Here is a 12,784-nt window from a genome sequence, read left to right on the forward strand (position 1 = left end):
AGATAAAGCCATGGAAACAAGACCTCACTCATGGGAACAGAAAACAGAACAGCTTTCATTCATGTTTATACAAATATTAGCTAACTTCACAGCTTCTTGTTGCATAATCTTATTACCCCCATATGTCTAGATTGTAAAAGGGAATGAAGGAAGGAATAAAATGCTGCCTGGAGAAACGTAGAGCTACATTAATTCTTAGTTATATTAAAAACCTGACTGGACATGTCCCTGAGTAACCTTTGAAGGCAAATATGTTCCTTAAGCTGGCCCCTGATTTGAGTAGGGGGCTTGTAGTAGGTGATCTCCAGAAGTCTCTATCCACCTCAGGAATCACCTTGTGTGATTCACTGAAATTATACCAAGTGCTCTTCGACCTCTGGCCAAAAAGTTGAACAAGGGAACTACTCCCGCCTAAAAACCACCCATGACACTGTAAGGTGGACATGCAGCAACAAAAGTGTTTGAGAATGTCTGCAGTTACATGCATCATGGAAAATTATTTTTAACCTCAAACTTCAAATGAAGACTCATTCCCTAAACCTGCAAGGATTAAGTTCTTCTTTTTGCCACTAGACTAATTCACTCCCTCAGTGAACTACAACCATAAATAACAGCATATTTTCCAACGATGGCTTCCCAAACTTACAGACCTAAGACTCATCATCCCCTTTCATTTCTACTTTTAAGGCTCCATTTAAATTCACATTCAGCTTTCTGCAGAAACACTTGCTCAAGTAATCCTTTTCTAACTCTCCCTTTATTTTTCTTCCTCTTTATGCAATCTTGAATACCCCAATGGAGCAACTCAGCTTAAACAGAAGGTCACTACCAGGTGAATTGCTTGGACACCAAGAACACCATCTAGAATAGCCTAAGCACAAGGGATAAACACAGTCTTCCTGTAGTAGTTTTTAACATGTTGCCACTGTTACTATAAAGCATGCACCACAGGGCAAAATACAAACCAAGTAAAGCTCTGCAAAGAAATACTGCCTCCAGGAGCTATAAAACAGACATGCAAATCTTCTTGTGCACTCAAATCTAACCCAGAGAGATTTTTGTTGTATCTCCCATTCAGAATAGAATTTCACCAATTACCTTACAGACAATTGTAATCTTTGTCCTTTATCATCACCATCACTAAAACATCTCAAAAACACTAAATCAAAAATTAAAAGATCCTTAGTCTTGACACGTTACATGAACTGGAAGTCTATGCAGTGCCACAAATCACAAGCAACTATTTCACCTTTTTTTATATACTCCAAGTAAACCATTACCACCACAGAGAGAGGTTTACTCTTAGTATCTCACAGTGCACATGTCATTGAAGTTCCAGCACCAAGATCAGCTTGCTTATGAGTTGGCCTATTTTTTGGGTTTTTGTTGGTTTGTGAGCATTTTCTTTGGGGGAAGGTTTGGTTGGAATTTTTGCTTCTTATTTTTTGAGGGTTTGGTTTTTTTCTTTAGAGAATGCCTATGCAGCTTAGTCTCTGAAGCATATGAAAAACTCTGGCACAGGCTCTTCCATTGTATGAAACCAGAGAGGTTTGATCTATCACAGATTATTCATTTTATTCTGTGTTATTAACTGAACCACTTGTAGTATCATCAGCAAATTCTTACACCCACAGTTATACTGACACATGCAGTTTATAGGCTGTTTTACCTATCACCTGCATGGAGGTGGTGAGGCTCAGGTGCTAAGCTAACTACTGTTCAAAGCTTAAAACTGGAAGTTACCTGAGCATAATGTAAAAGCTTCTCTGTCGCATCAGGATCTTTGTTCCAGATTAGATTCTCACACAGTTGCAGCAATTCCTTTTGGATATCATCATACACAGGCAGATTCCCAGCATTCACAATTCCCATGTCCATGCCATACTGGAAAAAACCACACAGAATCCTCCAGACAAGGCTGTCAGACATAGCACTGCACATCTGCCAAGTGCAAACATATGGAAGCCAAAAGCACATCATACCTTAATCGCGTGGTAAAGGAACACTCCATGCATTGCTTCTCGAATGGCATCCATTCCTCGAAAGGAGAAGGACAGATTGGAAAGACCTCCACTTATCCTGGCTCCTGGCAGTGTTTCCTATAGGAATTGCACACAGATTTTTAGAAAAGTGCTTTCCAAAAAGGAAATGTAAGTAAAGCATTCAGTTCATAAAACAGTTGGCCCCTGAGCTCAGTGCATTGCCTATGTACCCTTTCTCTTTTCCCTGTTCCAGATCCTTCTAATTACTCAAATTCATAAAAATCAATTCAAATCTGTACAAAAATTTACAAGTAAAGGAAAGATCCAGCAGCTACTGTGGTTTCCATTGTCAAAGGTGCTATTCTGAACACATCAGTTCTCCTCCCACTGCAGCATTCTGTATTTTCTCCATGCAAACCTACTTTTGGCTCTTCCTTGTCCCCACTCCTGTGGAAACAGGAGCAGCCAGTCTGCCTGCTTGCATGTCTCAGGAGCAGGCTGCAGCTGAGCAGCTAAACTCAAGGGTGCAGCCCTACTTCCAGAAGCCCTGTGGTGACAGAGCAGCCTGTGGGGTGTTCAGCCCCAGACAGCTACTGACAGAGCATCTCCACATCTACCAGGGTGTCTTGTGAAACACAAGGGTGTGGCTTCCTTGGCTGCATGCAGGTGATGTTCCTCACTGCTATACTTCTTTACACTTATTTTGGCTACATAAAAAATCAGGTTGCCAAACAAATGCTTTCCACAGAAGAATGAATTTTAATGAAAAAAACCACTTTTCACACACCTTCAATGAGGTCCATTTAGCTTGCACATAAATGTGATCATTACCCCATTTAATTAAGGCAGTATATTTACAGTACAGAAAATGGATTGAAATATATTTCTAGAACTATCTGAAATTGTTCTGCTGGAAATACAGCAATATTGGGGAATGTTTGGACTTCAGAAGAGTAGTCCTCACTAGGCTAAAATGTGTAACATTTTCAGTGTTTCATTGTTGTTGTTTGAAGGGGGTGGGCTGCTTTTTTCTACTTTATGGGGGTTTATGGTTTTAAGTCATCTCAGCAATATACTTCAAGTTAAAATAGCCTTACAACTCACTTTTATGGTTTTAGTAGCATTGATAAAATTTATGGCATAAAGGTTATGTTCTTCCATTCCAGTTCCTATGGTCAAAATATTAGGGTCAAATATTATATCGTTCGGATTGAAGTGAACGTTTTCCACAAGGAGATGATAAGCTCTGGAACAGACTGCAATCTTGGTTTCTGTTTCTGTTGCCTAGTGAAGAAAAAGAATTCTGACAAGAAACTTATAGACCACACAAAAAATAAACTCCCCAGAAATCATTTACAGCTCTAATGACTCAAGACTGAGAATGTGAACATCACAAATATTAGATAAGATACATAAGAATATTGTATTTAAAATATCATCACCCCTATACCTGGAGTTTTCACTCAGCTTATAAAAAGCAATCCCGCTGCCAAGGTTTCATCATCCTATGCGAAGCTTAATATGTGATTTTTGATATAATTAAATTAGTTCACAAAGATTTCACTCTCATAACAAACAGCTTCTGAACTAAAAATATCTTTTATGAAGGAACAGTTCAGCATGTCTGAATAGCAGGAGACTCTCTTGAACTAGCAGAGCTCCACTTAGATAGTACATTGATTCTTCAAACATTTGAGCAGCGTAAGAAATACTTACAAATCAGGGTCAAAACTAAGGTCATAACTGCTAAGGTTATACAGAACTTCTCTAAATAAACTGTGTCAATGAAACAAAACAACTTTGTCTTGAAAAAGAGGAAGAAAGCCTTACACTTCAGAAGAAAAACACCTCTCATTTGAAGTGACACTCACCTGCCCCACTTCATCAAAAGCCATAACAACGACAGCAGCTCCATACAATTTAATTTTCCTCGCTTTCTCCAAGAAGTCTTCCTCACCTTCCTTTAGACTGATGCTGTTTACAATGCATTTCCCTTGGCAACATTTCAAACCTGCTTCAATCACTGAAAAATTTGAGGAGTCTATGCATAATGGCACCTGGAAATAATAGAGAAGTAAGACAGGAGAACACACAGAAGTTATGAATTACATTTCTATGTGCTGTTTGTCCATTTGGACATAAAAATGCACACAACATTAATCAGCATTTATGAATAAATGTTTCCACATGATATTCAGAGATTCACTTTGCTTTAAATGCAAAACTCAGAGCAAATTTATTTCAAGAGCTTCCATGGCAGCTCCATCATGTATCATACAGAGATCTCTACTTCTCCCTGTAGTATCTTGTGTTTCTAATTTAGATACTCATTTTTAGAGAAAGCACATTGCAGAACTATTTTTTTAAGCCATTCTATATCCATAGCAACTTTAAGGTGGAAAGCAATACCATTATGTACTGCTAACATATACATTATGGCTTGTAACTGCTCCAGAATGAACCTGCATTCAGGTTTTCTAGCCAGTGAAAAGGACTGGCATATATTTACGTGAAAACAGACAGAAAAGCCTCTGTTTCCCCCAAAGGCCTTCCCTATTACAGTGTCACTTCCTCTTGGGGGACAACTACATCTGCCCAAGCACATAAACTGCTTTTTAAATGAAACAGTATCAATATCTCCTGCATGCAATTTACAAGTCAGTAACATATTCTTTATTGTGACTCAATTACAACCTTTGCAATATCAGGTTCCGAAGAAATCAAGTTACAAAATCTGGCCATTGCAGTGGGGCCATCCAACATCCCATCATCCATATTTATGTCAAGAATCTGGGCCCCCATCTCAACTTGCAACTTGGCTACACTCAGGGCTTCCTAAAGAAGAAAGTCAAAAACCAAAACAACATTGAGAAGAAAAAAATCCTAGTTATTCTCAGGATAACATTTCATTTCTCCAAACTAAGCATGCAGTCAAATTTAAAAATTTATAAGACATCCTATAAGAAAATAAGGAAGTGGTTTGTAATGTACAACAATACAAAAAAAGTTGCTGATATGGAATAACCTATAATTAATTTGTTTACAGAACATGCCATCAGACACCTGATGTGCTGGTAGCATCACTGACTGTAGAGAGTTGGTCATACGCTCAACTGAATAATTTAAGATTCGCATGGTAACAAGGACTTGTGTCTGCACAACATGACAGGAAAATACAGTCTCTGTGATGGTATGAAATAAGGGCCTTCCATTACAAGCTCTGATGTTTTGTAGCAGGATACTTAATTTTTAAAGGCTGTTCAACATTTTTGCAAGCTGCAGAATAATCTCAAGTGCTAAGAAGGAAAACTAAAGCTTTTCCCCCAGCCTACATAAATATCTGAACACCTATGTCTGTTCGCTTTCTCTTTTCTGTCCTTCCACAGAGTCCTTAACAACCTTTGTTTAAAGATCTCTTCATTAAATAGGCCTAACCTGCTTCATGACTTCTAAGAGCCTAAGAGTCAGACTTTCAAAAACACCAACTAAGCCTTTCATTCTGATTCAAGGTAACATCAGAGTATACTCTGGGGAACAGTCTCGGCTCCAAAGAAAAGTCACTCTGCTATTTGTTTCAATGTTACAGCATCAATTCACACCAGGAAAGAATGAGTCTTCATTTCTGCCCTGCAGTAGTTTCAAGAAAGCAATTACCTTCTAACCATCTTTTTCTGTACCAATGCTCATGTAGCATGTTGGAGGCGGAGATCAAAGTAAGTAGCAATTATGATGTAATCATGACGCTAAGCAGAATTGGGGAAGTGAGAAAGGGGAGAGAGGGCGAGAGCTGCATAGTGCCACAATCTATCCCAAGTCAGATGTACCTCATAACTTGAAAGAGGGGATTACACCCATCTTCTTTCCCCTCTTCTCTGTAAATCAACCCCTTGATGCAGCACAGACCAGGACATTTTCTAAACCATTACCAGCTGTATAACTAAATTAAAAATTAAAAGTTTCCTGTAGCACTTGTTAAAAAAAAATTAAAGTCCTTGTAAAGCCCTTCTCACAAAGTTATTAGTAGCTGGCAAGCAGAGAAACAAAGAACAGTGAAAAAATAAATCCTCCACATTTTCTTACTCTTGTAACTGGTGTAGAATAGTGCTTTGTGCCAGCAAAACTAATAGTAATAGTGTAATGGAGCAATAGAAAATCAGAGCATCAGCTATAAAGATTACTGTTCATATGAGATTATTGTTAACATGTATACTTCATAGTTGCCTGCCATGATGAGTTTAGCAAACTTCCGTGATCCTGCAACATTGCAACGTTCACCAATATTAACGAAGTTGGTGTATGGCCCAATCCTGAATGGCTCCAGACCTTAAAAAGATATTTTTGAACATATTTGTTAAAACAGAAAAGAAAAAACTGCGTAAGAAAGACAAAATCTCTTTTCTGAACTGTAAAATAAAAGTCTCTCTCTCTCTGCGAATAGTGATTTTTCAGTACATCAGTGCTCTAATGAGTAACTAGCAAAGCAATGCAATGAAACAGCTGCCAATACATACACCAAATCTTTCTGCTCTTCCTCAATGACAATCAATAATTTACCTGACCCACAAAAAATAACAACCAACTTTTCCGATAAGCTATGACATCTGTGTGTATGTCCTCAACTTTCAACTATTTTACCTCATGCATGACACCCTGAGAGAAGCAACAGCCCACTGAATTGACTGACCAACAAGGGCAGCTCATAACCACATACCCTAGTTTAGAGAAACAAGGCCAGTTGTGCCCTTGGGTAGCAGGCAATGCAGAGGCAAACTCTACAGCAGAACCAAATGAGCTAAGGCATGACATCACAGGCCAACCATGATATATTTTATTTATGCTAAACTGAGCTGACCTGAGGTTAAAATGCCAGACTGAAAAGATGGTACTGTTTTACTCAGATACACGGCTCAAAGGCTTAAAAGAATGCCTAAAGTGTGGAACATACAGATCTAGACTTGTTAAAACAAAACATGTTCTAGACCTGAATTTATTGCTAGAACAGATGTACCTCATAACAGAGTCTCAGCATCTGAGGTGAGACAGGGCAGCCCCCACACAGCTGGAGTACAAGGATCTCATCCCAGCTCTGCCAATAACTGTAGCCAAATTACCTGGTCTCTCTGTGTTTGTCCCTCCCCGTTGTAAAGTGAAGACAAATATACTCATTCACTATTTCAACACATATGAGACTTGCAGAGTAAATATGCTGGCTTGATTATGTTATACAAGACAGCAGCAAAAATGTTCTACTACTCCTTTAGACAAAACAGTAAGACTTAGATGCGTTTACATATCCTGGAGTCAGGTAGAACCAGACATTCACAGCATTGTTCTAATCAGCAGAAAACAGACAATAAATTTATAAAGGAAACTTGCATTGGTCATGAAACTAAACTGTTACACACTTTACCTGACAGCAGCATGTATCCTTGAGAGAGAGAAGGTGGAACACGAGGCTTACAGAATTTCACAGCTTCGGCAATTTTTCTGAGTTACAGAAATAAGAGAGTTTTCAATTAAAATTAAATTACTCCAGACAAGACTCAAACAGCATATATACTAGACATATAGCTACATTTCCAATTTAGCCCTGTAGAGACAAGACTAATTATGTAGTTTCACTTTGTGAGGCCAAAGGCAAAAACATACTTCCAGAAGATTCTAACATAGCTATTTGCAGGCAATATAAAATGCCGAAGGTTTTTGAAGTACAGAATGAGATACAATGGGACACTTGAAGGATTTCAGAATCAGTGCTCAACCACACTGACTCTTACCATATTAATGACTTGCTGACCTGAGCAACTGCTAATGACTGAAATACCAAAACCAACCAACCAAAAAAAAAAGCCCAAAAAACCGCAAGCAAACAAAACAAACAAAAACAAGCCCAAACAAACAAAACCCTGAACACAAAAAAAAACCAAAAACCAAACAATCACCCTCCACAAAAAAAAACAAAACCAAAAAACCCAAGGGACAAATGGGACAAATGTTGCTCTGTAATGAGACACATTTCTCAGACGCCAGGATGACTCATGCTGGTCACATTCATTTTCTCTCCACACTAGTCAGGACTGACACACACTGTCCTCTACATGTTTACATGTCACCTCTTCCCAGTTTACATCAGGGTAAAAATTAATCACAACAGCCCTTTCTTTTTCGAGTTTAAGTAAAAAAGGAGGCCTTCCCACTGACCTTCTTGCAGTGACAAAGACATTAAATGCTCCTCCTGACTAGCCAGGACCAGCACCAGCTGTACAGCATTCACAGAACTTCTGTTTAGGAATTTCCCCAACACACACACATCCCTTCCTTCCATCTACCATCAAAGGAAACCTTAAGTTTCACCTTGTGGCTAAGATTGCAAAAAAAGAGAAAGAAGATACAGCACAATAAAAGAAAGAATGAGAAGTCTATTCTAGTCATCAATAGAGAGGGAGAAGAATTCCAGAACAATTTTAGATGACAAAACCAAAGAGGTTTAATCCTTGTCTGAACCACACCTCAGCTCATTCTTGGTGATATGAACGGTTGTTCTCACTTCATATATTCCTGCTATTGGCATTCAAGTGATCCACCTTTTCAGGAAACTCTAAGACAAGCCATGGAATATTGTGCCAGAGAAGCAGCACGTAAATTTACTTTGCAGTCTAGAGCTGTAGCACATAAGTACCTGATATGTGCTGGTGTGGTACCACAGCAACCTCCAACTATGTTGACCAAACCATCCAGAGCAAAATCCTGTAAGAGGAAGGAACATTTTGTTCAGTTATTAAAGCTATGTTATATATACATTTATTTATTTGTTTTTCTCCATATGTGAAGCAATTCAGAGAGCTCAGAAGAAAAACACTAAATTAAAAAAACAATTTGCACTATATTGTCTCTTTAGGATTTGTTTTGAGATTGGATTCCCAAGGCTAACCAGCAATTTCAACAGGCAATTTCAAGAGACTACATTTGAAACTGGCCTATTTTATACTGTGCTCTTGCTGACACACTGCAGCTTCAGACACACAGTTCTGTCCTGCACAGATCCAGTGGCATGGGGAAGGACACTGCACTGGTACACCCCCAACATCAGCAGTTCCTGTACACACAACACTGTAAAACTGTGCCAAGTTCATAAACACCACTGAGCTTTTTGAACAATTCCCAAATATAACAGTAAGAACACAGGAGTGCAATGAATAACATCCACAGATCAAGCAGCAGGAAACCTTAGCTTAGTACATAAAAGTAATTAAGGTTTTCAGTTTCCTAAGTAGTTTTCCTAGTGTGATACTTCAAATCACTATCATTGAGCAAATTGTCTATAAACAATCCAAATGACATCCAGAGCTATCTGAAGGAAAAAAAAATCCAACCCCAATATTGTAACAAGTATGCACAGGATACAAGCAGAATTCTTGTCTACTAGTACATTAGATGTGACTTAATCAGAAGAAGTATTTTATACCTTTATATGCTTGGCAGTCACTTCTGGAGTTTCATCATAACCACCAAAAGTATTGGGAAGACCTTAAAACATAATTTTTTTTTTAGTATTACAATCTTTTTCAAGTCCAAAAGAACAGAACTAAATTCCATAAAAGGCACATTTAAAACATCTACAACTGTATGAGGACTAAAATGCCTCATCACCCTTGCAATCACTACTCAGTAGATTATTAATTATGCAAGAAAGCTTTCTGGATTCACCGTCACAGAACTAACAGTTAATTTCAGTAGTTTAAAATATTCCTACTCTCTTTTTATAGTAAAAGCAATCATCTTTGTAAGCTACTTTATTACTGCTAACAAGATGGAACAGGTTATCTACATTTCATGTGCCTGCAAGCATAGGAACATGGGCACCAACACACCTGCGTTGGGGTAACAGATGATGTAGGCGGTTGTACATTTTCCAATTGTTTCAATGAATGGACGCATTTCAACTGCCCCTAAAGCACAATTTAAGCCAATACTGGAAAATAAATTTTAAAAAATTATGTTGAAGTAAAAACACCTTTTATACACAGAACAGATGAATGTTAGTGCTGGCAACTGCTAACTCCCACAATCATCTAAAACAAAACCAACCTGATCTCCAATTTCTTTAATCATCATCATCAATACAGCATGACTGTGCAAAAGGAGAACCCTCAGATGGAAGAAAAGCACGAGAGGGAAGGGGGCTGGGCTGAATTTGACTGGGAACAATAAATCAAGATTTCATTTCAAAATCCAGGAGGAAAGTGGCAGCATTTTGACAGCAACTGCACCAACACGACGGCTCTGTGTTTTCTAGGTAAGAGAGAGAACAAGTGGAATGAGAATGGCAGATGGGAAAAGACAGAAAAGGAGTCTTGTGCTACAGGAAAAGGTATGAAAAAAGGCTGAAAAGGCAAGACCTGCTTCAAGCTGCTAACTCATCATTTCCTTTACAAATTATACATAAATTCTGTCATCTTTGGCAGAGAGCAAGTGCCTCCCCCAAGAAGCCTCATGGCAGCACTAGGCTTGGGCAACTGAATCTGCTACATCTTACTAACCAAGACAGCAGTACAGCAGAAGAATTTTTCCATGAATAAGTTTCTAAACAATTTTACCAGTATATGAGATATAATAATATTTTATTTCATTCAATGACAGATACATAAATGAGATTTGCACTCAAAATATCTCCATTTGTATTAAATACAGAAATTTCTTTTGCAGAAAGTATGTAAGATATCTTTTACATATTTCCTTATCTTTCTGCACCATTCTAGAAACCCCCATGTGAGTACTGCAGAACTCAAAAGGTGTTCATAGAGCTGGTGGAAGAGGAAGCCGTAAAAAAACTTTCTCCTTTCCTGGAATAACAGTCTCAGAGAGAATGCAAGCTAACCCACTGAAACAGGAATGCATGACAGCCCCATCTCCCACCTGACTGAGCTCCACAGCCAGCTAAGCTAATTAAGTGCTTGTATGCACACTTAGTTTCACAGAGGTCAAAAGCAGAAAAGCCCTGCAAAGGACTGGGAGCCTAAAACGGTTTTTGACTTTTCTCCTGCTTCCAAGGAGTAGGCAGGGCATTGGTAACTCCATAAGTAGTAGAAATTGCAATCAGATTTACTTGTTGAACAGCATGAAAAATTGTTCAAATCTGAGGGGCTCACGGCAACATCCAAACCAAGGATCTTGAATATCACAGTCACAGATGAAGACCAAATAACACACAAACCCCTTCTCCCAATAACTTGGGAATGAGACAGTAAGGGTTTGGTTGTTTTTTTGATTTGGTTTGTATGTTTTTTTTAAACAGCAACCTCTACCTTCAAAGTGCTTTCTCTAATACATCTTATACTAGCCAGAAAATTTTGAAAATAACCTTTTTTTCCTCACTTCAAGATTTGATGTTTACATATCTTTAAATCCATCATACAGATTCCCTGGGTATAAATAGCAAGCCCAAGGAATACACAATTCATTACAGCAATGAGATTCTGGAATTCATTTCAAAGTATGGGCTCCCCCACACTCAAGATTTTCAAAGCAAAACAAGTCCAGAACAGTTAGCAAGACTGCCCTTATCAAATGCAGACCAATGCAGTGTATTTCCCACTCTTAAATCACTCAGTTTACTAGCCTCCAGCTCATACTCCCCACACTCCAAACTGCCTGAATTATTACCCATTACAGGGGTTGCTGACAAGTATATTCACAAGCATGACACAATCCAAGCATTACTTGTCTCAGAACTGCATGTCTCAGTACTAAAGACATGCACATTCAGTCAGAAACAAAAAGTAGTTTCTGTGGCCAGTATCATCTCCTCACAGCATGCAACATCATGCAAGAAAATATTTGAGAAAAGCAAACTGTTAACCATGCCTTAAAAGCCAGCAGCCTTGAGCCAAATAGCTGACATTCTGTCACTGCTACCCTAGTGTAATAACCATCACTCACCCATCTTAAACATCATCCCCTCTCCTGCTCATTTCTCCCCAGCAGTCATACATAAACTCCTGTGAAAGATAAGGCTGCAGATGACCTTTGGGACCAGAACAAAATCCACATTATGGCCCAAAACTCAGTGTATGTCTTCTTAATGCTGCCACAGTAGAAACAATCATAGTATCTGAAACAACACATCTGAGCATCTTTCATGGCAAGCAGCTTGACACGTATCTTTCAGCACTTATTAAGTATAGTTCATGAGTTTCTCAGCTACCACTTCCCTCATCCAGACACAAAGCACACACTTGTAAGGGTGAGGTCCAAACCAAACTGAGTTAAGGATGACATATCACCCTAATCAAGCCATACACAACCCAAACAGAAACACATGAACATGTGTAACACGATTCCTAGGATTAATCAGCTTTTTCACAACGCTAAAGCCACTCTGCACCAATTTGGCCACAGAAACAACATTAAACACAATCTGTTCCAACTACTAAAACCCTTCTGCTACAGTGCTGTATAGTAGCCTTTTCACAAATGAGAAACAGGCCCTAAACACTGAGACCCATAAGACATGTTTTATGAAATATGCTTTAATAAATTCTTGATTTCTGCTCCAGTGCCCTTCTCTCTTTTTCAGAAGCAAGAAAGTTAGAGCAAAATTATCTGAGACAGACTCATGCCAAACATGGATCACGAGGCCGTGATGCTGAGAGAAGAAGTCAACTACCACCCTGTTCCAAGAGGCTCCATATGTTACTTCTGGAACACCGTCTGGTCTGGGAAAGTGGAGCCTCAAGGGCAGTCAGGAAAACTGTGAATGCAGTCTTCTGCTTCTGCATCACTGAGATGACAGATTGCGTGGT

General features: G+C 38.8%; 1 protein-coding gene across 17 annotated transcripts in view; it reads right to left on the bottom strand.

The window, feature by feature from the left end:
* The window catches only part of MTR (5-methyltetrahydrofolate-homocysteine methyltransferase), a 60,281-nt gene that overhangs the window by 21,828 nt on the left and 25,669 nt on the right, over positions 1 to 12,784 (bottom strand). For 13 of the 17 annotated variants that reach the window (XR_010358890.1, XR_010358892.1, XR_010358891.1 and 10 more), the window contains 10 exons: positions 9,854 to 9,954; positions 9,448 to 9,509; positions 8,662 to 8,729; positions 7,393 to 7,469; positions 6,193 to 6,305; positions 4,677 to 4,817; positions 3,854 to 4,039; positions 3,087 to 3,266; positions 1,983 to 2,099; positions 1,744 to 1,884 (listed from right to left, as the gene is read on the bottom strand). Coding sequence is in view for 13 of the 17 variants with exons in the window: in XM_064413757.1 (XP_064269827.1) it covers positions 1,744 to 1,884; positions 1,983 to 2,099; positions 3,087 to 3,266; positions 3,854 to 4,039; positions 4,677 to 4,817; positions 6,193 to 6,305; positions 7,393 to 7,469; positions 8,662 to 8,729; positions 9,448 to 9,509; positions 9,854 to 9,954 (1,186 nt within the window). In the remaining 4 variants the exon portion in view is untranslated. Of the gene's footprint in view, positions 1 to 1,743; positions 1,907 to 1,982; positions 2,100 to 3,086; positions 3,267 to 3,853; positions 4,040 to 4,676; positions 4,818 to 6,192; positions 6,306 to 7,392; positions 7,470 to 8,661; positions 8,730 to 9,447; positions 9,510 to 9,853; positions 9,955 to 10,070; positions 10,264 to 12,784 lie in introns of those variants that run through there. The other 4 variants (XM_064413763.1, XR_010358893.1, XM_064413764.1 and 1 more) reach the window with 4 other exon arrangements.

This window comes from Passer domesticus, chromosome 3 (assembly GCF_036417665.1).
Source record: "Passer domesticus isolate bPasDom1 chromosome 3, bPasDom1.hap1, whole genome shotgun sequence".
NCBI classification, from domain to species: Eukaryota; Metazoa; Chordata; class Aves; order Passeriformes; family Passeridae; genus Passer; species Passer domesticus.